Source organism: Epinephelus fuscoguttatus, linkage group LG6, assembly GCF_011397635.1.
Source record: "Epinephelus fuscoguttatus linkage group LG6, E.fuscoguttatus.final_Chr_v1".
Lineage (NCBI taxonomy): Eukaryota > Metazoa > Chordata > Actinopteri > Perciformes > Serranidae > Epinephelus > Epinephelus fuscoguttatus.
The window spans coordinates 45,611,384-45,637,334 of record NC_064757.1 but is presented as its reverse complement, the minus strand read 5'-3'; the positions used below and the strand labels follow the sequence as shown (position 1 = coordinate 45,637,334).

The 25,951-nt window shown below is 41.8% G+C and overlaps 1 protein-coding gene across 3 annotated transcripts; it reads right to left on the bottom strand.

The window, feature by feature from the left end:
* Positions 1-302: 302 nt before the first annotated feature.
* Positions 303-25,872, bottom strand: si:dkey-220o5.5 (actin filament-associated protein 1-like 2). 3 transcript variants are annotated; one of them, XM_049579373.1, is made up of 17 exons: positions 25,808-25,872; positions 22,289-22,509; positions 12,915-13,049; positions 11,121-11,216; positions 10,845-10,906; positions 9,019-9,127; positions 8,690-8,910; positions 6,770-6,949; positions 6,232-6,318; positions 5,869-5,938; positions 4,775-5,007; positions 4,585-4,694; positions 4,395-4,512; positions 4,092-4,179; positions 3,773-3,936; positions 3,471-3,581; positions 303-3,373 (listed from the first exon to the last, which is right to left on the bottom strand). In XM_049579373.1, exons 2-17 carry the CDS (start codon positions 22,302-22,304, stop codon positions 3,347-3,349), a joined length of 1,827 nt encoding a protein of 608 aa, XP_049435330.1. In that variant the 5' UTR covers positions 22,305-22,509; positions 25,808-25,872; the 3' UTR covers positions 303-3,346. The 3 variants fall into 3 exon arrangements, with proteins under 3 accessions (XP_049435330.1, XP_049435332.1, XP_049435331.1); XM_049579375.1 differs by having other exon boundaries at positions 11,121-11,198; XM_049579374.1 differs by lacking the exon at positions 25,808-25,872 and adding an exon at positions 25,025-25,052.
* Positions 25,873-25,951: the final 79 nt, after the last annotated feature.

Genomic DNA, 25,951 nt, shown 5'->3' with positions numbered 1-25,951 from the left:
AGTAACTAAGTATATTTACTCATATTATACTCATTATATTGTACTTAAGATTTTTTAAAACATTTAGCGTCTTGTACCTTACTTGAGTATTTCCATTTTATGCAGCTTTACACTTCTACTTCACAACATCTAAAAGGGATATACAGTACTTAAATTTTTAAATGAAAACTTTTGTTAATACTTATTTTATAGACTGACATTAATGATACAAAATATAATCAACAAATAAATTATGATGAATTATTACAGATTAATGTAAAACTTTATTGATCCTCAGAGGAGACATTCACAAACTACCGTTATCATAAATAATATTCAGAAATAATGAGAACTTTTGGTACTTCAAGTGTATTTTGAAGGTACTGCTAAATACTTCTGTACTTTTACTAACAAAGTATTTCTACTCTGATATTACTACTTTTACTTCTGAGTACTTCCTCCACGTCTGTTTGCATCTCTGCTGTGATTTTAAACCTTTATGAATAAAAGCAAAGATGATGTAAAATCAAGTTTTTAATATTACAGTAACATTTTACAGATCAGTGTTTAGTCCGACATCAACGACAGAAACGTTCTCCTGAGATTATTATAAAATCCAGTAAATATAAAAATTATACAAACAAGTGACGTCATGGAAAAAAACATAAATCAACATGTGTATAAAATAATCAAGTGTAGAACAGACAAACTGTTTCAGTTAGAGAACACGTGGGATTAAACTAATGTGTGACCTGAATTTACAACAATAAGTCATCAGACTGAACAGATTAAAGTTTTATCGACACACAGATGATTTCTATCATAATTTCACAGACACACAGGATCAAACTCAGCTGACGGACAGTTCAGACTCCAGCTGTGACGGCGGCTCATCTGATACAGCTGCTGCAAAACTCCAACAGAACCAGGAAGTGCACTGGATTCTAATGCATCAATATATTATTGAAATATAAATACCCCAAATAAACTCAGATTAGTGGTTAAAATGATGTTAATAAAGAAATTGTGAGAGCTTTTATGTGTGTGTTCAGTTTATGAAAACTACCCACACCACTTTAATAATGTTGAAAACCAGCCGTGCACTGTTTCTGTTTATAATAAATCAGGTTTCTGCACATACGGATATGTTCACACATTTGTTGCCACAGACGGTCGCTGCAGTCTGGATACAGTTTGGGCTGCTTTGTATTACACGGAAAACCTGGTGGGACTTTCAGGCACAGTACTAAACTGATTCCATTTTGACTCAATGAACAGGGACGACTTTGTGTTTGTAGGTCATTTACATCAGTGTTTAAAAATGACATGTGGTGTTCCCCCAGGCTCCATCCTGGGACCTCTACTGTTTAACACCTACATGCTACCACTGGCTCAGATTATAGTCCCTTTTAGGAACGACGTCACAGTGACATCATGTTATCAGCTGGAGGTGCAGCTGCCTCTCCCCCACAGGGCTGTAGGCTCCATAGGAGTGTTAAAATGTGTTTGTCTTGTTGTGTTATTGGGAGCCAGAATAGAAGGAGTCATGGCTCAAAACCAGCCGCCACTGCCTGTCAACAAAAACAAAGACAACTATGGTTAAATGTGATAAGACCAAAGGACTGGACGGAGGCCATCATCAAAAACGCTCACATGTGCAGCGCACACTTCATATCAGGTTAGGGAAAAAGTATTTCCTGTTGTAGGGATGAATAAGGTTATGTGTATTAAGGGTTATCATGTCCACCTCATCAGAAACTGGGGAGGGATTAAGAGGAAGATTGGATTTCTCTGCAACGCTAACTTTTTAGCACATTAGCTAACGTTAGCTTCCATAGCAAAACAAACAAGTGTGGTCCTCCTTTGTAAGATTGGCTTCCTGTGACATCATCCATCCACTGAGTGAGAGCATACGGGTCGGCCAGTCTGGTCCCGTTGGTCAGTGTTTGCTTATTCAAGTAACACTGGCGGTCCCGGAGAGTGAGTGAGCTGACATGGTGCGTTGGTAAATTCAGTCTGACGCTCTACACTAAAATGAGAGCCCTGTTGGTGGAAGAAACGCAGCGTTATATTTCTACATGAATGAACCAACGGTTAAGTTAATCACACATTCACTCCGCTCGGCGCTCTGCTGCTCCGTCTCCACAGACAGAGTGTCCAGAGTGCGCTCTGCCACTCTGAGAGTGCGCTGCTCTGGATAACCCAACGCTACATTCAGACAGCGCTCCCAATTTATCAACGCTCCAGTTTGTGTCAGAGTGCGCTCCCACACTCACAATGAGTGTTTCTGAACGCACCACTCACATCATCTTCCTCCATCGTCTAAAACAAGACAACACAACTTGTTAGCTAGCGCTAGCTAATGTCTGTGGAGAATTGTTTTTCCTCCAGCTAAGCCCCGCCCACCATAAACATCATACCCTTTACTAACAGTAAAAGGGTCTATAAAAAAACAATAAAATATGTCACCATAATTATGCAGATGACACACATTGACACATCATCAGGGGGACTATGGTCCGTTACGAACTTTGACTGAGAGCACTGGACAAATCACAAACTGGATGTGCCACAATTTTCTTCAACTAAACAAACTGAGGTCATTGTTTTTGAAGCCAAAGAGGAGCTTTGGCTTTTGATGTTTTATTACAAGCAGTCTGAGCTACTGTGCTGCTGAAATGTGCTTTATAAATTCACTTTCAATCCAGGAAGGTTGAATTAAATTTTAAAGTGATGATCTACAGGATTTGATTTTGGTGACATATGGTGATATGAGGTCATCACTTGGCACTAATCCAACAGACTCTAATAAACTGACGTTCCCCGTCAGCTGCTCGTCCTCCTCAGACGTTCGTCTGTTGTTCGTTGCTTCGGGTTCTTCAAACATCGAGTGTTTACAACAGTAAAGAGAATATCTCCATGCAGTGGACAAAGGCTGTACCAGTGTTATGTTAGGGTGCACATATTAAAGTGGAAATCAACCACAGTGCAACCAAAACAGGAAGAGGATAACACTTTAGTTTTCCTCGCTTGCTATCAGTAGCTATCCAAAGTTACTGCCCCCAGAGGAGGAAATGACGGTCAGTGGAACAACTGCAGTAACATTGGAAAATAAACTGCAGTGTTTCCTGTGTTGGTGGAAGCTGCAACTCTGACAAACACAGAGAGAGATCCAGTTTGTCTTTGTGACAGAGACGCCAACAGTGATGCCACTTTGAGTTTGGTACTTTAAATCCACGTTAGATTACAGAAGGTTCTTCAGCTGAGAGGAGAAGAGTTTGTAGACTGTAGATGTGATGATGATGATGGTGGTGTTGATGATGATGGTGATGATGATGATGATGATGATGATGATGGTCAGTTAGTGTCAAGCAGCAGCTTTAGTTTCCCATTCCTGTAAAAACGGTAACAAAATGACTGAAATGAAATGACTGACATCAGTGTGTGTGTGTGGGTGTGTGTGTGTGTGTGTGGGTGTGTGTGTGACTGACCTTTCTCCTCTGGAAAACCTTCCCGTGTTCAATGAAGAGTGATGAAGGAGCTCGTCTCAGAGAGTTTTTAGCCGAGGCTGTCCGTCGCAGCAGAGGGCTCAGGAAACCAGCCTGGACCAGCAGAGGTTACAGCAGACACCAGTGAAACCAGTGAAACCAGTGAGCAGAGGAGGTAAAACCAGTGTAGCTCAGCTCTAATACAGAACGTGTAAACCATGACTGATTCTCTGAACTCACAGCAGGAGGTTTTACTTCTGTATTTACACTGAACAAATGTCAAAACACAAACGTGTGCGTCCCACCTGAGCGCGCTCACTGCAGACGGCCAGCGACTGTCTGAAGGTGCGTTTGTTTTGCTTCCCAGCAGACGCCAGGTTGATCTCTGACCCCGCCCTCAGCTGCACCGTCCTCTTCCCCGTCAGCTCCAGCTTCTGAACGTTTCGCTCCACCTCCACAGACTTCCTGTCTGAAACACACAAACAAACAAATAAAGTCTTTACTGAAGCTGTTTTGGGCTTTAAAAAAATTCAAGTAGAAACAGCGGAATGTTTTTGGTTAATTTAAAATGCAGGTCCTTCTTTCGTCCCGTGAGGAGGACTTCCTGTACGCGCTGAGACTCACTGTGGCTGGTGAAGACGGTGTTGCTGTAGGTCACTGAGTCTCTGGACGACACCGAGCTGCAGCGAACTGAGTCCTGAGAGCCGTGGAGCTGAGACATCACAAACACACCGATCATTATTATTAATATCTGTCATAATCAATAATCAGGCAGGACTGTGTGGAGTACGGAAGCCCACTGCTGCCACAAAACTACACATCTAAAACTAAAGAAAACTGAAAATAAATCAGAGTCAGATTATTCTGACATCATTAATATCATCACTTTATGTTTGAAATGTTTGTGCTGTGCTGTGAGGAGCGTACCATGTGCTCCAGGATGGAGGTGTTGGAGTAGACGGGCTGGTCTCGGCCGGTCCCGCTCAGGTGGAACGGGTCGTCCATGTAGGTGTTGGAGGTGGGGAACCTTCGAGTCTGCAGCCCACTGAGGAGAGAAGAGACAAAACTACAGAAGGAGCACGACGACCGGAGGAGCAGACAGAGGGGTGTGTCTTACCTGAGAGCTCCACCTGTGAGCTCCTGTGTGCTGTTGTCATGGTGACTGTGATGGGCAGCTCCGTCCTGCAGCAGCTTCAACCATCGCTCCTTCTCACCTGAACTACTCACCTGGAGGGCAGATGAAACCATGAACACATGACTGTATGAACAAATTAAATGACCTCCTGTTTACTGTCCTGTCAGCTCACCTCCAGCACGGCCACCTGGTCACCGAGCATGCTCAGTGTGATCCTGTAGGAGTGGTTGGTGTCGGGCCCAGCTCTGACCTCACAGCCTCTGAGCTGGACGGTGTACTGAGGCGACCTCTTCACTTCTTCCTCCTCCTCCTCCTCCTCCTCCTCTCCGAACATGTTGAGGAGCCCCGCCTCCACCTGACACAGTAAACTCTGCCACTGACAGTTCATCAGCACGCTCAGCACACCTGTCAATCAAACACACCTGAGGTCAGAGGTCACGCTAACATGACATCATCCAATGACTGTTCAGTTAAAGGAGCTTAACACTGTTCTTCTTTAGTGCAGAACAGTGGAAAGTAACTAAGTACTAGATGTTGTTTGCACACAGCTCTCAACATGGACGTGGCTGAGCTGGAGGCTAGCAGCTAACAGCGCTAACAGTGCTAACAACATGACAACAACATAAGGGGCATAAGCACATACAGCCAGCAGCAGCAGCGACCCTGGACTTTAGAGATACATCTAATTAAGAGCTTCACTGCACTTGCAGACTCGTGGACTTTGCAGGGCACATGTCCTGGAAGTTTGGAGTGCAGAGGGCTCCAACTCTACGACTCATCCAGTCCATGAGGGGCCAGAATTTGTTCTGGTGGAGCACTGGCAGAAGTGGAGCGTTGTTAATCAATGAAAACAGTAAACAGTGTTTGGGTGGTAATGCGTTAATGTAATTATATCACCCAAAATCTTGTTGGTAACGTGTTGCGTTACTTCAGAACTGCTAAAACTTAAAAAAAAACAAAAAACAAATCCATACGTGAGATTTATATCTGGTTATCTGCAGGAACACATGAGCAGACAGAATTCACCAACTTGCGTGAGGACACTTGAACGTTTCCACAGCGCCGACTGAACTAAACTTGAGACCTGTCGATCAGCAGCTTTATTTTATACAGTCCACACTTGGTCCACGCAAGGGACTCGAACTGGCAACTTCCTGGTTCCCAATGCAAGTCCCGGCAGAAGGAGCGACTGCAGCTTTAACAGCACTCTCTCTGGTTTACAGACTTTAATAATAGTAATAATAATAACACTCATGACATCAGTACCTTTGTCTTTGCTGAGGCTGCAGCGAGCTGAAGGTTTCTCCTCCTCAGAGTCACTCTGGACTGTACTGGACTGAAGAGACACGAAACACACAGAAACTTCAAACCAACACTTTTTATTATTGTGTCATGTGAATAAATGTGCCGAACAGGACCAGAGAGCTGAGGCACATTCACACACAGCTAAAGGTTTCACAGTCTGACATTCATTAGTCACTGACAGGAACATTTACGATGGAGCACTGGAAACGTCTGATTAAATACGTGTTAAATAATCAACCTCACCTTCTTTTTCAAAGTGAAACACGTCAGCATTAAACACACATTTACATTTATATTTCAGAACCACCTGAATGATGGTCTCACCCTGCAGGACAGCAGCTGGTCTGATCTGACCAGAGACAACGAGCTCCGACTCTCCACCTCAGCTCCAACACTCACCTCCTCTATCACCTGCACACACACACACACACACACACACACACACACACACACACACACACACATACAATACAGCTGATAATTTATAGATTCATCAATAATACTGAAATTAATCAAATTAAAATTCTTCTGTGTTTCAGTAAATGATCAGCTGTCCTGGAAACACCACACTGAGTTGGCGTGTAAAACACAGGTCACCGTTACGTGGCTGGATGACGATCGATTGTTTGGTCTTGTGCAGAAAAAGGTCCAACACTAACAAGCTGAAAGGGGGCATATCTCCACCTATCGTAGAGGAGTCGCACATACTTGGCTCAATAAATGGATTCCCCTCCCGTGCTTGTATACTGGGACAAGGACAGTAGGCCAGTTAGATGTCCTCGTCCAGCATCCCACCCCCTGTGAATACAGCACAGGCAGTGTCAGCAATGAGTGTAGTGAAAGTTGTGTGTGTGTGTCTGACCTTCCTCCACTCGTCGGCCTGCTGGAAGCTGCTGTAGCCCAGCACCAGTGTCTCTGATCCCAGTAACACCAGTTTGAGCTGGTGCTGGATCTTCCTGTTGCTCTTTGACTTGTAGACGAGCTGACAGCCGCGCAGGTTGACCTCCAGCTGAGGGAGCAGGTCCTGAGCACACTTATAACACTGACACACACACACACACACACACAATACATCATCTGAAAACTGGGAACCTGAAGATTAATTTCAATTATGACCATTTTTTTCCAGTCATAAATCTGTAACAGACATTGTGTTTCAGTCAGGTGCCTGATCAAACTATGGAAGTTGAGACAGGCACGGCACATTATGGGCGTATATGACGGCCATTCCTGCGATCAATAACAAGATTCGTGACGAGACCAAACCGTTTTACAACGTTGCAGAGAAAAGCTGCAGCGGAGCTCGATGGTGTCATCTGCAACTCAGCTGGTCAAACTGTCGACAGTTTCTGTAGTGAAATAAGGACGTGGTTAAACCTTGTGAATCAGCTCGTCCTCGTCTATTGCGGCGCTCGCACCCAGGTGACAGAATAAAAAAAGAGACGGTGCGTCCAACAAAAGTTCAACTCAAACAGCACACCATGTCGCATCGCAGTTAGGACATTCATTAGAAAACAGAGTGTGGAACTGATCTGGTCGCTGACGCTCGCTTGCGTCACATCCAGTAAGGACACGGTGTGTGTTGGCATCAGAGGTAATAACAGCGCTGTAACGGTGTGATGTTGTGATGATGTGTAAAATCCAGTTCAGACCAAAGATTTGCGATGAGATGAAACCGTTTTAGAACATTGCAGAGAAAAGTGTCAGCGGCGTGAACTGGCCAGTCTGAGCTGGACTCAAGCCGGCTGATGATGTCACCTGACACTCAGCTGGTCAAATCATTCATCCTGTAGGTAACCCCTCATTTAAACCTCACGAATCAGCTGTTCCTCGTCCACTGCAGCACTTCCAACGCAAGCGACAGAATAAAATTAGAAATGGGGCGTCCAACAAGACCAAGCTTGATCAAATCCAAAGTCAACGCAGCCGTCTACTAAGAGATTTTAGGGCACTTCATGCTTCCGTCTGCTGACCAGCTTTATGGAGATGCTGATTTCTTTTTCCAGCAGGACTTAGCCACAGAGACAAACCTTCTTGTACTTAGTTTGCTGACCATGGTGTTACTGTGTTTGACTGGCTGAAAGAGACCAGACCCAACAATACAGACCAGCTGAAGGCCTCTATCAAATCAACCTGGGCGTCCGTAACGCCTCAGCAGTGCCACAGGCTGATGGCCTCCGTGTCACGCCACACTCATGCAGTTATTCGTGCAAAAGGAGTGCAAACATTAACATACTTTTAAGAAGGTCGACATTTCTGTTTCACTTTATATGAAAGTTTCATTTTTTGAGATGCACCTGTACAATAGGTGGAAACAACGCATTTACTCCCAAAACCGCACGAGACAAGCATAAAGTGGACACGTCTGCAAAGAGGAGACACATCGTTACCCACAGAACCTATTTTCATTCAGATATCTTGAGGTCAGGGGTCATGGGACCCCTGTGAACATGACCATGCCAGTTTTTCCCCTCGCCTAAATTTGGAGTGTTATTCCCTAGAAGCAGAATTCTTAGGTTATCTAGTTTCATATCACACAGCATCATCACTCCAGCTTCAAAACTCAGCCCACTACAGCCTCTGACAGACAGGACTATTGTCGGGATCACTGGCAGGTTTCAGAGGGTTCATGTAAAAACAAGATTTGACTGTTGTAGTTGCCTCTTGTGGAAAACTTATTAAATAAGTAAAATCAATATTCTGTATAGTAACTGAGGCTGTCAGATAAATGTGAAGGAGTAAAAACAGAAAGAAGAGACTCGAGTGCAGCAGCAGAACTCACCAGCAGCACGTTGCTCCTGATGATGAACAGCTGTTTGGTCCACTGTCCGAGCCACTTCCTCTTCCACAGGTAACCACACAGGCGGGACTCGGGGATGGGTCTCAGGCAGGGCTGGGAGGCGCTCCACTGGATGTAGTGAGCGCTGTCCTTCACAGACTCCTCCTCCTCATCATCATCCTCCCCATATGACTCGTAGTGACTGCTGTCTGACTCCGCCTTCTCTGAGGGAGGGACCAGGATGTGTTTATGAAAGGTTTACAACATGTTTCTGTGTGTGTGTGTGTGTGTGTGTGTGTGTGTGTGCGGGGGTGGGGGGGTGGGGGGGGTACCAGTGTTAGTCGTGGTCGTGTCAGGTAGGTACGGTTCTGCCTCCTCGTAGGTATCTTCATCATCATCACCTCCGAGGCCGCCTGGAGGGAGGGGCGGCACCACAGGGCCCTGCGTGGATGGATGAAGGGGTTTAAAGAGACTTCAGCAGTACGGTGCAGAGTTTTCAGCTGAATATGACGGATAACTGACTGACTGAGAGCTGGATGCCGACATGTTTGTTCTGTCAGCTGACAGTTACGTGGTTGCTGCACACCGGCACACTGAAATGAAGCAGACCCCTTGACAACAGCCTGACAACAACATTAGCTGATTCTTTATTTTAAGTGAGTAATCCCAATACCAGACGGATCAGTCAACTCAAAGGTCTGGACTCAGGCGACAGGAGGAGCAAACTGAACTGAAATCCTACGTCCAATGTCTGAGAATTTTTAAGGTGTTTTAAACGTTGATTTCAAACATTTTAATACGAATGAAGGTCTTCTTTTTAGATAAATGAATTCAATGCCTTGTAAGACATTTTAAGGATCTGCAGGACCCCTGTCAGACACTATGAGACAGGACATTAACACTTTGCAAACCTCCACACTGTCACCGTCCTCTCAGCCTAACGTCACGCTGCTGATCTGAACCGAAGCTTCATGCAGCCACTGAATCTAAAATAACGTCTGCAAACTGGTTACATATGAACAAAATTTCCCAGAGTTAGTGGGTGTGTGTGTGTGTGTGTGTGTGTGTGTGTTGTGTTCATCCATCACGTAGACCAGATGCTAATCAGCTGCCATCAGTGACCACTTCCTCCCTCTGCAGAGCTCTCAGCCAATAGGAGGACAGATAGAGGGGAGATGGCCTCATATGTAAACACTGAGCATCCTGTCACTCCCTCCAACACACACACACACACACACACACACACACACACACACACACACACACAGAAACCCTGCCGTCTCCTCCCTAACCTCAGGAGGACTCAGTCTGTCATTACTGACCCACATCACTAACCCTCCTCCTCCTCCTCCTTCTTCTCCTGTTATCTAAAATAAAAAAAGTGCTTTTTTTCTCAAACCTCGGGGGAACCATCGTGAGCATCAGGAGGTCAGGGAGTGCAAGAGAGTCAAACATCTACAGTGTGAAGACAACGACAGAATCGTTTCATCTGTAGGGCTGCAACGGTATGAGATTTTCACGGTCTCAGAAAATACCGCAGTATTAAAATATTAGAGAATCATTATGAGAATGATCCTTAAAGGAATGAAGACAGAAGGGTTATTGTTGCTTGAATAAACTGAAACTTGAAACATTTAGTTAATGAACTTTGTGTAAATGTCTCCTCTTAGAAAATAACTCAAACAAAAGAGAGATTCAACGTCCAGATACATTTTTTTCAATATCATAAAACAAATGTACACAGTACGATTATTGTCAGCTTTCATATTAGATTAAATTGCCTCAGGATTTCAGGTAAATAGGCCATGATACAATACGCTTCTTAAGGTTGCTTAGCAACCTCAGATGCAACCTGCCACCGGGCTCTCAAAATCTGGCACAAAAAGGCAGAAGAGGCCGTATACATGCTGCGTCTTTAACAGCCTGGCAAACGTGAGGTCGGGCGCTGGGCACTGCTCTTTTTAATAACAGTGACAATAGTGTGAAATGGCATCACGATGAGACAGAGCCTGAAGTCAAAGGGAAAGTTTGTGAAGCTGAAACCATGAAATGTTTTTACAGGAAAATGACTTCAACCATCAAAATAGTGAGTCAGTGCAGGTTGGAGTATATCCCAGCATGCACTGGGTGAGGAAAGTGAGACATGTGTGTGACTCACCCCGTTTGTCAGCCACACAGGTGAGTCCTGATTTAAGAGCAGCTGAGAGGACCGGACTCCGTCTGCACAAACAAACACACCTGTCTCTTATATCATGAACACTGGAATCATGTTTCATCTCCTGCCTTTATAAATATTATCAGAACTCTGATTTCAGGTCAACACGATTGTTAAAAAAAAAACTCAACTGTGTCACTTTTTAACGAAAGTCGAAACATCAGGAAATATTCTACAGTATCTGACTGGACATGTCCTGTGATTTACTCTCAGTGTTACCTGTTCCAGGTGTGTCTGACAGCTCGTTGCTAGGAGACGATGACGGACAGCTCATGATCATGTACTCAGCATCTTCCACTAGAGACACAACAGACACTTCAGCAGAGTTATTACTGCAGTTATTTCACAGAGTCATCTCACTGGTTTTAGTGGCACTGCAGCCCAGTCGCTAGAGGAAAAGACGGCCATTTTATGCTCCTGGAAATCACTGACAGTTTATTGGTACGTTTCATTTCAGTGTCTCTGAAGTGACGTAGTATATGAGCTGACTTTGTCATCAGGAGGTGGAGGGGATGGTGGATTGTGAGTCACCTAGGTGAGACGCCTGCCAAGCTGCACACCACTGTCAAAGACCAACAACAAAAACAATTGTTTTTTAGTGAGACATTGCTCTATTTCCAGCAGCTGTTAAGCTACCAAATGTGGGTGTTATGTAGCGACCGTCAGCGGGTGTAGTGCTGAAAGTGTTGTTTTTACAAACGCGTGATCACATGATCTATTCCTGACCATAACTAAGTGTTTTTTGTAACCAAACCCACCCACATGTAAACCACAGCGTCATTTAAAGTTTCAATCTACACTCACAGGCCACTGTATTAGGTACACCTTGCTGGTATCAGGTTCGACCTTCTTTTTAATGCTTGGTGTCACAGACTCAACAAGGTGCTGGAGACATTCCTCAGAGATGTTGGTCCATATTGACATGATGACATCACGCAGTTGATCCATGATGAGAATCTCCCGTTCCAGCACATCCCAAAGGTGCTCTATTGGACTGAGATCTGGTGACTGTGGAGGCCATTGGAGTACAGTGAACTCACTGTCATGTTTGAGATGATGTGAGCTTTTTGACATGGTGCATTATCCTGCTGGAAGTAGCCATCAGAAGATGGGTACACTGTGGTCATAAAGGGATGGACACGCTCAGCAACAATACTCAGGTAGGCTGTGGTGTTTAAACCATGCTCAGTTGGTACTAAGAAAATCTCCCCCACACCATTACACCACCAGCAGCAGCAGCAGCCTGAAGCGTTGATACAAGGCAGGATGGATCCATGCTTCCATCTGAATGTGGTTTTTCCAATCTTCTATTGTCCAGTTTTGGTGAGAAAACCCGTGTGAATTGTAGCCTCAGTTTCCTGTTGTTAGCTGACAGGAGTGGCACCTGGTGTGGTCTTCTGCTGCTGTAGCCCATCTGCTTCAAGGTTGGACAAGGTGTTGTTGCTTCAGAGATGCTCTTCTGCACACCTTGGTTGGAACCAGTGCTTATTTGACTTCCTGTTGCCTTTCTATCATCTTGAACCAGTCTGGCCATTCTCCTCTGACCTCTGGCATCAACAAGGCATTTTGGCTCACTGGATATTTGCTCTTTTTGGGACCATCCTCTGTAAACCCTAGAGATGGTTGTGCTGAAAATCCCAGTAAATACTCAGACCAGCCCGTCTGGCACCAACAACCATGCCACGTTCAAAGTCACTTCAATCACCTTTCTTCATCATTCTGATGCTCAGTTTGAACTTCAGCAGCTCGTCTTCACCATGTCTACATGACTAAATGTTAATGAGTTGCTGACACCTGATTGGCTGAATAGATATTTGTGTTAATGAGCAGTTGAACAGGTGTACCTAATAAAGTTCCTGGTACATGTATCTGCTACGTAATAATGCACAAATGTAACAGAAATGGACAATGCAAACATTTTTCTGGTGATTGGTTGAAACAGCAGCAGTAACAGCAGTAGTATTAATAGCAGTGGGCTAGTCGCACTAACAGTAGCAGTCGTAGTATTCTTACCAGGAGTGTCGTTGGTTTGCAGTTTGGACAGCAGCTCTGAGATGGATTTCTTTTGAGCCTGAGCGATGTAGCTCAGGTTCTCTGAGTCCAGAACAGACAGGAAGGACGGCAGGTCCCAGATGAGCTTGGCCAGCACTACACACATGGACAGACAGGACAGACTGTGATGAACCGTTCCTGTATTCCACCAGGGGTCCCTGCATCTGGCTGTTTCTGATTTGGTGTTGCAGGTGCTTAATGGAGGGTCATCAGCTGGATGGGCTACACATAAACACCTCCCTCCTTTACAGTTGCTCTCTTCTTCCCTTGCTGCTGTTTGTTTTGGTTATCACAGACATTTCTACATGACTGGTTACTGACGTTCATTCTGTTCTTTATCATCACTTTTTGTAAATAAATATGCTGTTAACTTTCAGTGTTCGTGTCTGGTCTCCCGTCTTTGTCGCAGACTCTGAGCTGGTTGTGAGAAGACAGACAGATGGACAGCTACTACTTTGATGGCTGAAGTCATTTTTTATGTAAAAACATTTCCTGACTCAAGCTTCACTCGTGTGAGGATTATCTGCAGCTGTATATCTTTATGATTTAATCTACAAAAACATTTTAAATGATTTTCAAAAGCTGAAAACTTTGGAGTGACTTTTAAATATCTACAATTTGGTAACCTATAAGATAACATGATAAATGTTATATAGTAGCCTACATTATGTATAAGCTAACATGCTAAATATTGCACATCTATATTTAGGTATAAGCTAACATGCTAAATATTACATTTAGCCTATCTACATTTATTTATAAGCTCACACTCTAAATATAGCCTATCTATATTTATGTGTAAGCTAACATATTAAATATTATAGCCCATCTTCATTTATGTATAACCTAACATACTAAATGTAGCATATCTACATGTAACGTAACATGCTAAATATAAGGCTACACATAACCTATCTACATTTATGTTTAAGATACCAAATATTATATTGCTTCCATTTATGTATTAGCTAACATGCTAAGTGTTACATGTAGCCTATCTAGGACTACGTTTAAGTAAAAGTCAAGATGCTAAATATAACATATAGCCTGTCTACATTTATAAGCTAACATGCTAAATATTATAGCCTATCTGCATTTATTGCTGAGCTAGCATACCAAGTAAAACTTATCTACACGTATAAGCTAACATGCTACATAAAACCTATCTACATTTATGTAGACGCTAACACGCTAAATATTACATAGCCTATATCAGAAGTAGTTTTTCACTTAAAAGAAATTTGCTTTGGTTTATCTCCGTTTATCTTCACTTGTCCTTTATTATGCTCTATAGTTCCACTGATGTATAAGCTAACGTGCTAAATATTATAACTTGTTTACATTTAGGCTGTCTATAAGCTAACGTGCTAATTACTATGTAGCTAATATCTATGCTTATGTGTAAGTTAACATGCTAAATATTACATAGCTTAAATCTACATTAATGTATGCTAAACACAAATGTCAACATGCTGTAAAATTTAATTTCTAACCTTAGCATGTAATGATTAGCATATTATATTTATATGCTAGCATGCTACATTGCAAAATGGTAGTTCTGTATTCATCAAATCTAGTCAAACTTTTTTTATCCATGTATTTGTCTTTCATGACCACATTGCTGCAGATTTTAAAAGAACAAAAATCAAAGTTAAAAACATGTAAAAGTCTTTTAATGATCAATGTTTCTGTGTATCCGTCCTTGACTGTTTTTAAATAATTTCTTTAAGTTTCATGAGTCAAACAGACCGAAACTCATGAGTGTCCAGTTCAGTTTGTCGTCAGCAGGTTGATAAAACATGAAAACTGTCATGAAGTCAGTCTGTGTTCATGTTATGAATGAAGCTGTTGTTGCTCTCTTCACTGGATGAATACTGACTTTGTGTTTTGGCTTCTGAAGAGTAAAGAGCTCAAATCATTGAAGGCAGCGATGCGAGATGCCTCCAACTCCATATTATCCTCCACAGATAAAAATACAAGCTCAATATTTTCCTCTGACAGGGGTCATGTCGGCCTGCTGTCTCTGTGGGTATGTTGTCAATAATCAGTGTGATGCTGAGTTTGTCTCAGAGGTCCTTAAAATAAGCTTTCAGCCTCTCCAGCGCAGCCGCTTGTTCATGGTTAATTCATATATGTTAATATAAACATGGCTCTGTGGGGGTTATGAATGTCATATTTTACAATAGTGGTATTTTCAAACATACAAACAAATAAAAAACTTAAGAATGTCCGTCTTCACAGAAGCTGCTGTCTGTTTAAGACAGAAGAGTTCAGGATATTTGTTCTGTTAATGAGTGAATGAAACACTGAACTGACGGCACCTGTCCAGGTGACGTTTCCCATCACAAACACTCGGATGTTCTGGCCTTCACATGTTAACTGATGTGATTCACACTGATAAGCTGCTGCTAATGTTTAACACAGAATAAAGACTGTGTGTGTACTGTACGTGTTACATCATTTAAGACCTGAAGGTCCCTGTGCACACACTGACAAACAGGAAGTTGCCCGTAGAGGAAAATAATTATGCTGCAGGAACATTTACAGCAGATTCTTCATCAGGCGGAAATGTACCTTAAAGACACTCATCATGTATTCAATATGTTTACTTTCTATTAACACTCATCACCAACAGGACCTGCAGAACCACCCCTGTGACCAACAGAACAACTTACAGCATGGGACCCCTAGAGACTCTTCAGGGACCACTAACACATCCTTAATGATCTCTAAAACCTTCTCAGGGACCAATCTAACTTCCTCAAAGACCACTAGAACCATTTGAAGGACCCCTGGAACTATAACTATAGGAATTTTCTTTACAATCTTCTTAATGACTAACAGAGCCCCCAAACAGACCTGGAGAACCTCCTCAGTGACCACTAAAACTTTTTACACCATCCACAGGAGCCCTGAAACATCTGTATTGACTTAAGAGAGTTCTACAGACACCAAAAGACCATTTTCAGTAACCACTAAAACCATCAAAAGGACCCTCAGAACCTCTTCAGTGAACACTAGAACCCCCTAAAGAACAACTACAGCCACCTAAAGGCCCCTAGAACCTCCACTGAAGAAACAGTATAACCATCTAAAGACTTTTAGAACCTTCTCCCAGACAATTAGAACCTCCTAAAATACTTAGAGCCCACCTTGAAGACCCCTAGAACTTTCTTAATGACCACTAAAACTTCCTGCAGGGCTTCTAGAATCTCACAAAAGACCCTCGGAGCCTCCTGACTACAACAACAACAACAACAGAAAAAGCTCTTAGAACAACTTTAAGGACCATCAAAACCTCCCCAGTGACCACTAGAGCCTCCCACAGAACTACTGCAACCACCTAAAGGGCCCCTAGAACCACCTTATAGACCATGTGTTGGAACATGTTTTACAGTTTTATGTTGTCTTGCAAGTCAAAGACAAATTTCTGCCTTCAGCATGCATAAGGTAGACAATAAAGTATCATTCTATTCTATTCTATTCTATTCTATTCTATTCTATCAAACCTCCTAAAGAAACAATGTAACATCCTGAAGACCTCTAGAACCTCCTTCCTGACAATTAGAACCACATAAAGGATTTCTAGACCTACCCAAGAGACCCCTAGAACCTTCTCCATGACTACTATAACTTCCTACAGGACTTTAAGAACCTCAAAAAGGACCCTCAGAACCAACTGCAACCACCTAAAATTCCCCTAGAACCACCTTGGGTGACTACTAGAACATCCTAAAAAACAACATAACCACCTTAAGACCTTTAGAGCGTCCTTCCTGACAATTGGAACCTCCTAAAAATCTTCTAGGGGCAATTAAGACACCCATAGAACCTTCTAAATGACAACTAGAACCTCCTTAAGAAACAAAAAACACCTGAAGAGACCCTGCCTGACAATTAGAACCACCCACAGTGAATGATGGAGGAGCCCAAGAACCTCCTTCATGACCATTAAAATCCCCCAATGGACCCTTAGAACCTCCTTTGTGACCACTAGAACCTCCTAAAGGACAACTACAATGACCTAAAAGGCCCCTTGAACCATTTTAAGGACCATCAAAACCTCCCCAGTGACCACTAGAACCTTTAACATAACTATTTAACTACCTAAAGAACTTAAGATCCTCCTCCCTGACAATTAGAACCTCATAAAAGAGTTCTAGACCCACCTGAGAGACTTCTCAAACCTCCTCAATGACTACTATAACCTCCTAAAGAAACATTAGACAACTTTAAGACCTCCTACCTGACAATTAGAACCACCTGCAGTAATGAACCCTAGCTGTCTAGGTCCTGTAAAGGACCTCAGGAACCTTGCCCCTGACCGCAGATGCTCCGACAATACATTTTTAAATATATTCTAAAGTTGTATTATTATATCATTGACAGGAGTCAGACCCAGTTGGAACCACAGAGAACATGAGCAGTTCCACTGGTTGGAAAGTCTACACAGGACCTCAGTTGTTGGTATAAAGCCAGAGTGTGGTGAATGATCCTGAGAGGTCTGACTGAGCTGATCTCAGAACAGTGTGAATTCTCATCAGAAGGAGTTGGAAATGTAGAAAATGCAGAGACAACAGACGGTGATTGTGTCGGAGCTCCATTCAGACGGACAGAGTGAGTCCATTCACTGTGTGACGGAGTGGGAGACCAAGGTTAAATGTTTCTGATTAACTCGTCTCTGCTGACTTTAAGGATCCTACAGATCTGCTTATCTGCCCGCTGCTGTTTTAAACACTGAGCTGTACATACCTCACACACCCACAACACATCAACAACACATTAACAACACATCAACAGCATCATCAACAACACATCAACAGCATCATCAACAACAGATCAACAGCATCATCAACAACAGCAACGTCAGAAACTCCGACACAGAGAAACTGCTGCCGGACTGAGAAATAAAGAGTTTGTGTTAGTGAACGCTGCTTATCTGACCATCAGAATCACTTCCTGTCTCAGGCTTTGATGCTGCAGAACACACACACACAAGCACACACACGCGTGCGCAGACGCACACAGGTTAAAAAACGTCAGTCTATGTGAATGAATGAATGACGGATCATCTCATTCTGATAAAAGACGACAAATCAACATCCAAAAACTAAAACTATACAAACAGAATCACAGCACCAGAATATATATTAAGACGTAAATTAAAAGTTTGTTCTGTTGTTAACGTCTCTCCTCTTAACTGTCCTGTAATGTTTTCACCTCGTGCTGTGGTGAAGTCAGACCTTTTTTATTTAAACTAATGAACAAATAAAAGAAAGACTGACAAACAAATAATGAAAAAACTGACAAACTAACTACTTAAAGAAAGAACACACAAACTAATAAACAAACTAACTTACAAACAAACAATTTAAAGAACACACAAACTAATAAACTAACGAATGAAACAACAAACTAACATAAAATCAAGTGAACAAACAGATAAAAACATTAATGAACACACAAACTAAGTAATGAACAACAGAATTAAACAAATAATCTGACCAACAAACAAACTAATGAACAAATACACAAACAAACAAAATGAGGAACAAACAACTTTGTAAACAAGTTTGCAAAAAAAAAAAAAAAGCAGATTAACAGAAACTGATTGAAAATGTTTAACAGGAACTCTCAGACAAACTTAGATCTGTGTCTTTATGGTCAATGAAACTGTCTGAGGTGAAAAAGTCTGTGTGTGTGTGTGTGTGTGTGTGTGCTGCAGGGTGTGGAGCAGCATCTCTTTCATCCTCTGGTTGGTAAAAATAGAAAAATAGGACGTCAGACACAGTTACATTACTGAGCTGCAGTCAGAGACGCTCCAACACACAGAGTTCAGAAACCCAAAATCTACTGAGCGACTGACAACAGCTGGAACCAAGAACTTCCTCCACGCCACGAGTTCGGCCCCAAACACACAGGAAGTGTTTCAGCAGCTGGAGGCGACTTTTTGTAACAGTGAATTTAATGAGAATGAAGCTTTTTGCTCGCTGTTTTTGTGTTGCTATGCGCCTTTTGCTTCTGCGCTCTAGGCGTCTGGTTATTGAAAAAACATCCCCACGTCGCATCTCTTCTTTTTCCCCATTGTCCAATGGGATGATTTGAGAGGCGGGGCTTATGTGGTGGTCATGACAACAAGTTTACAGTTGGTAAACAATGGAGGAGAAACTGGTGGTAGTGGTTGCTGGATACCCAGAGCTATACGACTTTACAAAGCACAGTTAGCACCATCTGAATAGAAAACAGCAGATAAGTGCAGTACTGTAAACGTCCATGATGGAGGAGAAGCTCCTGGACCAACTGGTGGTACTCCCCATGATCCAGCCTCTTTTTTAGGGTCTCATGTACCCACACAGATCTCTGTTTATCTGCTGACAGCCTCTCACCCTCAACCAGAGCTACAGACAGCACCCTCTGCCTCAACATGGCAGCAGCTACACACTGATTATCATCTCTAAGCATCTTAGCACTGCAGAGGAAGAAGAGGTGGTTTAAAGGCTCAGTTCAGAGCTTAAACTGTGGGAAACATGATAAAAATCTGTTTGTTTAATGTATAAAATGAGGAAGGTTACAGTCTCGTCATCACTGCACACATATCTCATGTTTCCAGCTCCTCCCGTTCATGTATGAACATTTCTACACATTTACACCTTTCTCTTTCATTTCCAGTGTTTCCAAGCACAAATTGAAAAAGCTCCTAAAAGCAGCCTGTTAATGTTTTTTATTTTTGATAGAAAAGACAAAGACAAAACTACAAAAATCAGAGCCAAGCTGAATAAACTGGATTTATCTCTGTAGCGAGCAGTTAACACATGAAGTAATGACAGTAAATGTGGCTGCAGTCGTCAGTCTGAGCGTTCGTAACAGGACAAAAATGCTAAATTGTCAGTCTGAGTGTAAACAGTCTATTAGCTGCGTCTCCTGGGGGCCGCAGGAGGAGGAAGTGATGATGATGATGGAGGATGGAGGACAGAGGGGTGTTTCCGATTGTTGTGCTGCTGTAGTTAACATACCATCGCTGTGATAAAGTCTCCAGGGTTTTCCCTGAGTTAGATATTCCGTCATCACTTTGACAAACTACTGTAAGAAGCTGTGAGAGGATAACATTCCCTGATTTAATATTTATTAACTGTGTAAAAAATATTGTAAATGGTTTCTAATCGACCTCACAGAAAAATGTGAACGACCACGGCATCTGAACACCACATTACAGAAACAGCATTGAGGGTCGAGGTGGATGGACGTGTCAAACAAATGTGTGTTAAACCACACACACACCCATACACCCGTCCAACCTATTCACCTTTTTAATTTAACCAGAAACAGCCCTGAAATAACCATCACCAAAACCACCAGACTCCATTTAAATAAACAGTCATTTTAGCGTGTATGGAAGCAGCATGCTTTCACATCTATCTGGTAATTTGAACCAAACCAGAGTTGGTGACTGTTGGAACAGAGGGGCGGGGCTTATGACCTACACTGCAGCCAGCCACCAGTAGGCGGTCCAGATTCACTTTTGGGGAGCTGTCATGTCGTCTATCAAGTGACAGCCTCTGAGGCTGAGAAATGAAACTGAAGTGCCAAAACCTGCAGTTCCTCTAATGTCCACTAGAGGCTGGCTCCAACAGTGGGTCAGTCCCCACAGACCTCCATGTTAACATGTAGAAATAAACATGTTTACAGCCTGGTACAAAAACAGTTTTAGTCTCGACAGTTAATTTCAACATTCATGACGCCTGTACGGGGGTGGATATGTATATAACTCAGCTGTTTACATTTCATTAAGTCTTATAGTTAAACATGATTAAGGGCGGGGCTTCTTTGAGTCTACCAATAGTGTTCTCGACTTCTCAATCAGATCCACCCCTCGCCCAAATATGGTCACTTCTGGCTCCCAAAAACCAAGATGGCGACAGCAGAAATGGCCAAACTCAAAGCTTCAAAATGGGTCCACAAACCAGTGGATGACGTCAAGGTAGCTACGTACATTATCTTCATATACAGTCTCTGCGTGAAACTTAAAGTCAACTCTGACTTATTTTAACTTTACATCCTTACATCACGTTACGATGTGCTTCTGCAACCGTTTCACAGCATTTACTACGTGTTAAAAACTGCGACCTCAGGCCTTTCTCATTAACTGTTCGTATGTTTTCCAATTAAAAGTAATGCACCCGAATGTGTACCCACGTATTTTGAAAGGCTGCGATCACGTGACGAATGCACTGACAGCAGTAAAGAAGGAAGCGGTCTCGAGGGCACGTGTAAGGAAGCAGGGATGAAGGTTGGGGTGGTGGATGAGTCACAAAAACGTAGACTTTTCCCTGAAGACGTGGTTCAGATCTGTGTGAGCTTGAAGTGAACTGAGTCATCTTAAGGTTCGTCCTCACCACGTTTCCTTTCCTGAATCTAAACACAGTAACTTTACCTTAATCACGTAACTGTACGTTAAGGATGTAACGTCATTTATGGGGCGCTAATTTGTAGAATATCATACGAACTAAAACAATTCTGTTAATAGCAAAAGTTATCGTTGTTTACATGTACTGAACATTAATACACACTTCAAAAATGTTCACAGCTCACAGACACATTATATTTTCATGTTTTATGAACATTAATTAAATATTTATACACTTATATGTTAAAAAGAGTAAATTGTTACCCTGTGGATAGTGAGGTTATAAAATAAAAAAACACTGTATACACTATAAATTAATACAAAATAAACATATAACTTCAGAGTTAAGATTTACAAATACGAATGAACTTGTGTTTTTATGTCATATTTCATGTGAGTTTTTTTGTTGTTGTCGTATGTCTAAATACACTTCTAATCATTTTTTTAAAGTCTGTTCACCTGTACTCACATCTGTCCAAACGTTTTTTGGATTCGACCATTTTATTTCTCCATTAAAGGTTTTTGAGGGACTTTGTCCTTATCTGCTGTGACGGTCCGAGGACCAAAGGATGTCATATTTTGTAAAACTGTTTTTTATGATACTGAGCTTCATAGATACAGTTGAAATAATCGAAACTGTGCTGCTGCAACACCCTGATTTTAATCATTGAAGGCTTATCTTATCTTTTACATGTGTATTATCACATTAAATAAAAGTCAGATTTAGATGCAGTCACACGTGCAACATCTGACATTTATTTCATGTGATACACAGAACAGATGAAGTTTATATAAAATGTGAATTATCTGGAGTTGTGAGGTGAAATGTCTGGAAGGTGACCTCATAGTTGTTGAATACACTGTTACATGATGTCACTGTGTTTCTGTCACATGTTTCTGTAGTCGTGTAAAAACAAAGTGAACACAGTACCTTTCTGTTTGTCCATGTCGTCTCAGTGTCTGCTGATCTTCAGTCTCATTTCTCTGCTCCAAAGAGTCCGACACATGAACGATGAGCAGCAGAAGCACAACAGTGAAGTTTCTCAGGCTGTCTGCTCTGTGAGGAGACGCTCCAGCTTTTAAGGTCGAGTCCGACCTCTCTGTGACATCATGAGGGAGGAGACAGAGGACGGACCGACACACTCATTGTGACTGAGGAGAGAAACACACACACACACACACGCCAGTTTAATGTGTATACTTGTGTGTGTGTGTGTGTGTGTGTGTGTGTGTGTGTGTGTGTGTAAAAGTCTGGTGATATTTTTCTTCATATAAACAAATCTAATGTTCAGACTCAACAGCACAGTGCATATATCTACAGTGAGGTACAGTGTGTGTATCTGCAGCCTGAGATATCTGCTTCCTCTGTGCCACAGGGCTACACTGTTGTTAGAAAAACAGTATGGAAAGTAACTACAAGTACTTGGACTTTACTTGAGTATTTCTATTTCAGGGTACTTTATACTTTTCCTGCTCTACATTTCAGAGGCAGATTTGCCTCCAAGAGCACAGCAATCATCTGCTGCTGGTTTATTGGATGCAGCCTTTGTCAGTGACGCCCCAAAGCTATGAAACACACACCTACAGATATCAGAGGAGCTGCTCGGTAAGTATTCTTAAAAGAGAGCTAAAATCGTATCTGTTCACTTTAGACTCGCTCTGACTCTCCTCATACAGGTCTGAAACTATTTCTCTTTACGCTTCTCTTTTAAAATCTGACTTGATTTAATGATTTATAGTGATTTATACACCTCAGTGATTTTATGAATCATTTCTGTTTCATGTTCATTCTATTTTCATGTGAAGCACTCACTGCTTATACTGCTCTTAATATAAAGCACTTTGTGCTGCATTTTTTGTCTGAAAGTTGCTATAAAGTTTATCATTATCATTATCAGATTACAATTGTATTAACAAAATATATATACTAGTTCATAAAATATGACACATTATTATTACAGATTAAACTTCCCAACAGCATGAAGCAGCTCCTCCTCAACCAAGTACTGAAGTACTGCTCATATATTTATGTATTATTAATAATGGTCCAATATTATAACACTGACAGTGGGAATTCTGCATAAAATGTACTTTGACTTTTTATACTTTGTGTGGTATTGCTGTATTGCTGAATACTTCTTCCACACTGACCACGTTTACATGCATAATACATATATATACACACACACACACATATATATATATATATGTGTATATATATATATATATATATATACATACATATATGATTAATGTGCCCTAACGTGTCTTTTATCATGTCAAAATATGGAAAAGTGGAACAGTTGGATCCCCTTGTGTCATTTTGCTTTTTTGTGTTAAAGCAGGATTTTTTTCATCTCTGTACAAACAGAGACTCAGACATTCAGCTGGACTTTACTGATAATTAGCTAATGTTAGCATGTTAGCATGCTAATGTTTTAAACTAAGATGGTAAACATGCAGTATGTCTCAAATACTCTCCCATACTTCTGTACCAAACACAAACATATTTTTAGTTCACACTGCATAGTACAAGAAAATGACTGACACACTCATAAAGGTCCAAAAGTTGAGAGTGGAATAACGGACACTTCTCACCCGCAAGTCGCCATCTTTGTGACGTAGCAAACTTCTGACATGGCGGCTGGAGACAACAAGGACTCTGTTAGTTCTACATGTATTTTGTACTAAAACTGTTGTTGAATAGAAGCCGTCAGTGATGTTTGTTGGGTCTGTAATGAATTGGTACCACCAACAATGCTAATTATTTCTTTTCTTTGCTTAAATTATTGTTAGGTCAGGGTGAGGTCACTCTATAAGCCTTTCGGGTTTCCGACCTCACCTCCACATTTCCTTATCTTCCTCTGTACCAAAAGAGATATGTATATGTTTTTGTTTTGTTTTATATTTATGTGCAAATAAAAAAAAAGTCTATAAAAAAGTCTAAAAAAAACCAATAATGCGAGTGCTTATGATAGCTAGCTAGCGAATGTTAGCATTCGCTAGCTAGCTATCTTGCTCGTAGATGCAGCGGCGCATTTGAATTAGCATGATGTTGTGGCGTAAGTGTGGTTTCTGTGTGGGCGGAGACAGCTGTCAAATGTTAATAATGCGATAATCCTCCACTGTCTGTTTGCAATACAAAGTTTAAAAAGAAAACAAAGAAGAAGAAGAAACTGTAGTCACCTCCAGTAAATGCAAAACAGCAGAGTGTGATTTGAGACAACACTACTCTGCTGAAATTAGTGCACTACACAAGAAGTACATAGTGAACATAGTGCACTACACTGAAGTGGACTAACGGAAGTATGTGATTTGAGACTCACTCATGGTAAACATATTTTCCACTGAACATCAGCATGTTAGCATTGTCACTGTGAGCAGGATAGCATGCTAATGTTAGCATTTAGCTCAAAGCACAACTGTGCCTAACTACAGCCAAACTATTACAGTAGCCATGTTTCCATCAGCCTGTTTAGATGCGCATCTAGAAGTATCGCAACGGAAAATTATGATGGAAATACCAAAATTCGAATTAAAATCCCCTGATTCGCACAAACTAAAATACGCTCGCTTTAGCCAGGTTTTGGTTGATTCGAAAAAAATGTTGATTCCCAAAACGGGGGATGGAAACAGTTATGTTCGAATTAAGTCTGACGTAGTGCACCTCTCTCCATGGTGATATCCACACTCCGGGTCGGGAAGGCGCTAATGCATTTACAAGCTGGTTGCCAACCGCCAGAAAACGTAGAAGAAGAAGAAGAAGAATACGAGACTTGTTTTGTTTCCAGTTCTGCGGAAAACTCGCGCGAGTTCGTAGTTTTCACCAAAGTCCATACATTTAATGGAAACACACAGGATTCATATTTCTTTTAATCCGCATTTCCCAATGATTCCAATCACTTTTGGATGGAAACATAGCTACTGTGAAAACTGATGATTTTTATTGTATCATGAACGTTAGTAAACTTCGAGTGACCAGATCTTCCTGATCATCACCCAGCTCACATTTTAATGTGGCTCTTGTAACGTTAATGTTACAGATACAGAATGTGCTTCTGAATGTCCATCATACTGCCTGCAGTGCCTCTACAGTCACAGAGATTACAGAGGTGGATCAAGAAAGAAATCCCTCTCCATCTCTCAAACTCTATTCAAACTATAAAACTCAGCCGTGCTGATCAAATATAAACCACTGATTTTACTCTCTTGCCTAATTCTTCATTAAAATGTCTTCAGAAATATATTTCAATGCACTCTTTAGCTGTAATAGCGAGAGTTCGTGAACAGGAAGTGGGCGCCATACTGTTTCCTGTTTTGTAAAAACGGAGGCTGAAAAAAGTAGTTTAAACAGTAAAACTAAGCAGCGCTGATCAAATATAAATCAATATTCTGTTACTGAGTTCATATTTATATATTTAAATGTTTTCAGAAACATATCTAAGCTTACCGTTTAACTGTAATCAGATCGTTTGTTCCCAGCCGGCCGCCATTTTGTCTCGTGTTGAAAGCCTGACCCACTAGCAGGAGAGTTTGTTCCGGTGCGGCGCAGGGCATTCTGGTAATTGTAGGTTTTTTCCCTCTTCAGCAAAAG

Coding starts and splice junctions, on each gene's coding strand:
- si:dkey-220o5.5 (XM_049579373.1), bottom strand. Junction 10,907..11,120: donor GTCAGACACACCTGGAACAG/GTAACACTGAGA, acceptor TTGTTTGTGCAG/ACGGAGTCCGGTCCTCTCAG. Junction 5,008..5,868: donor CAGCCTCAGCAAAGACAAAG/GTACTGATGTCA, acceptor TTTGATTGACAG/GTGTGCTGAGCGTGCTGATG.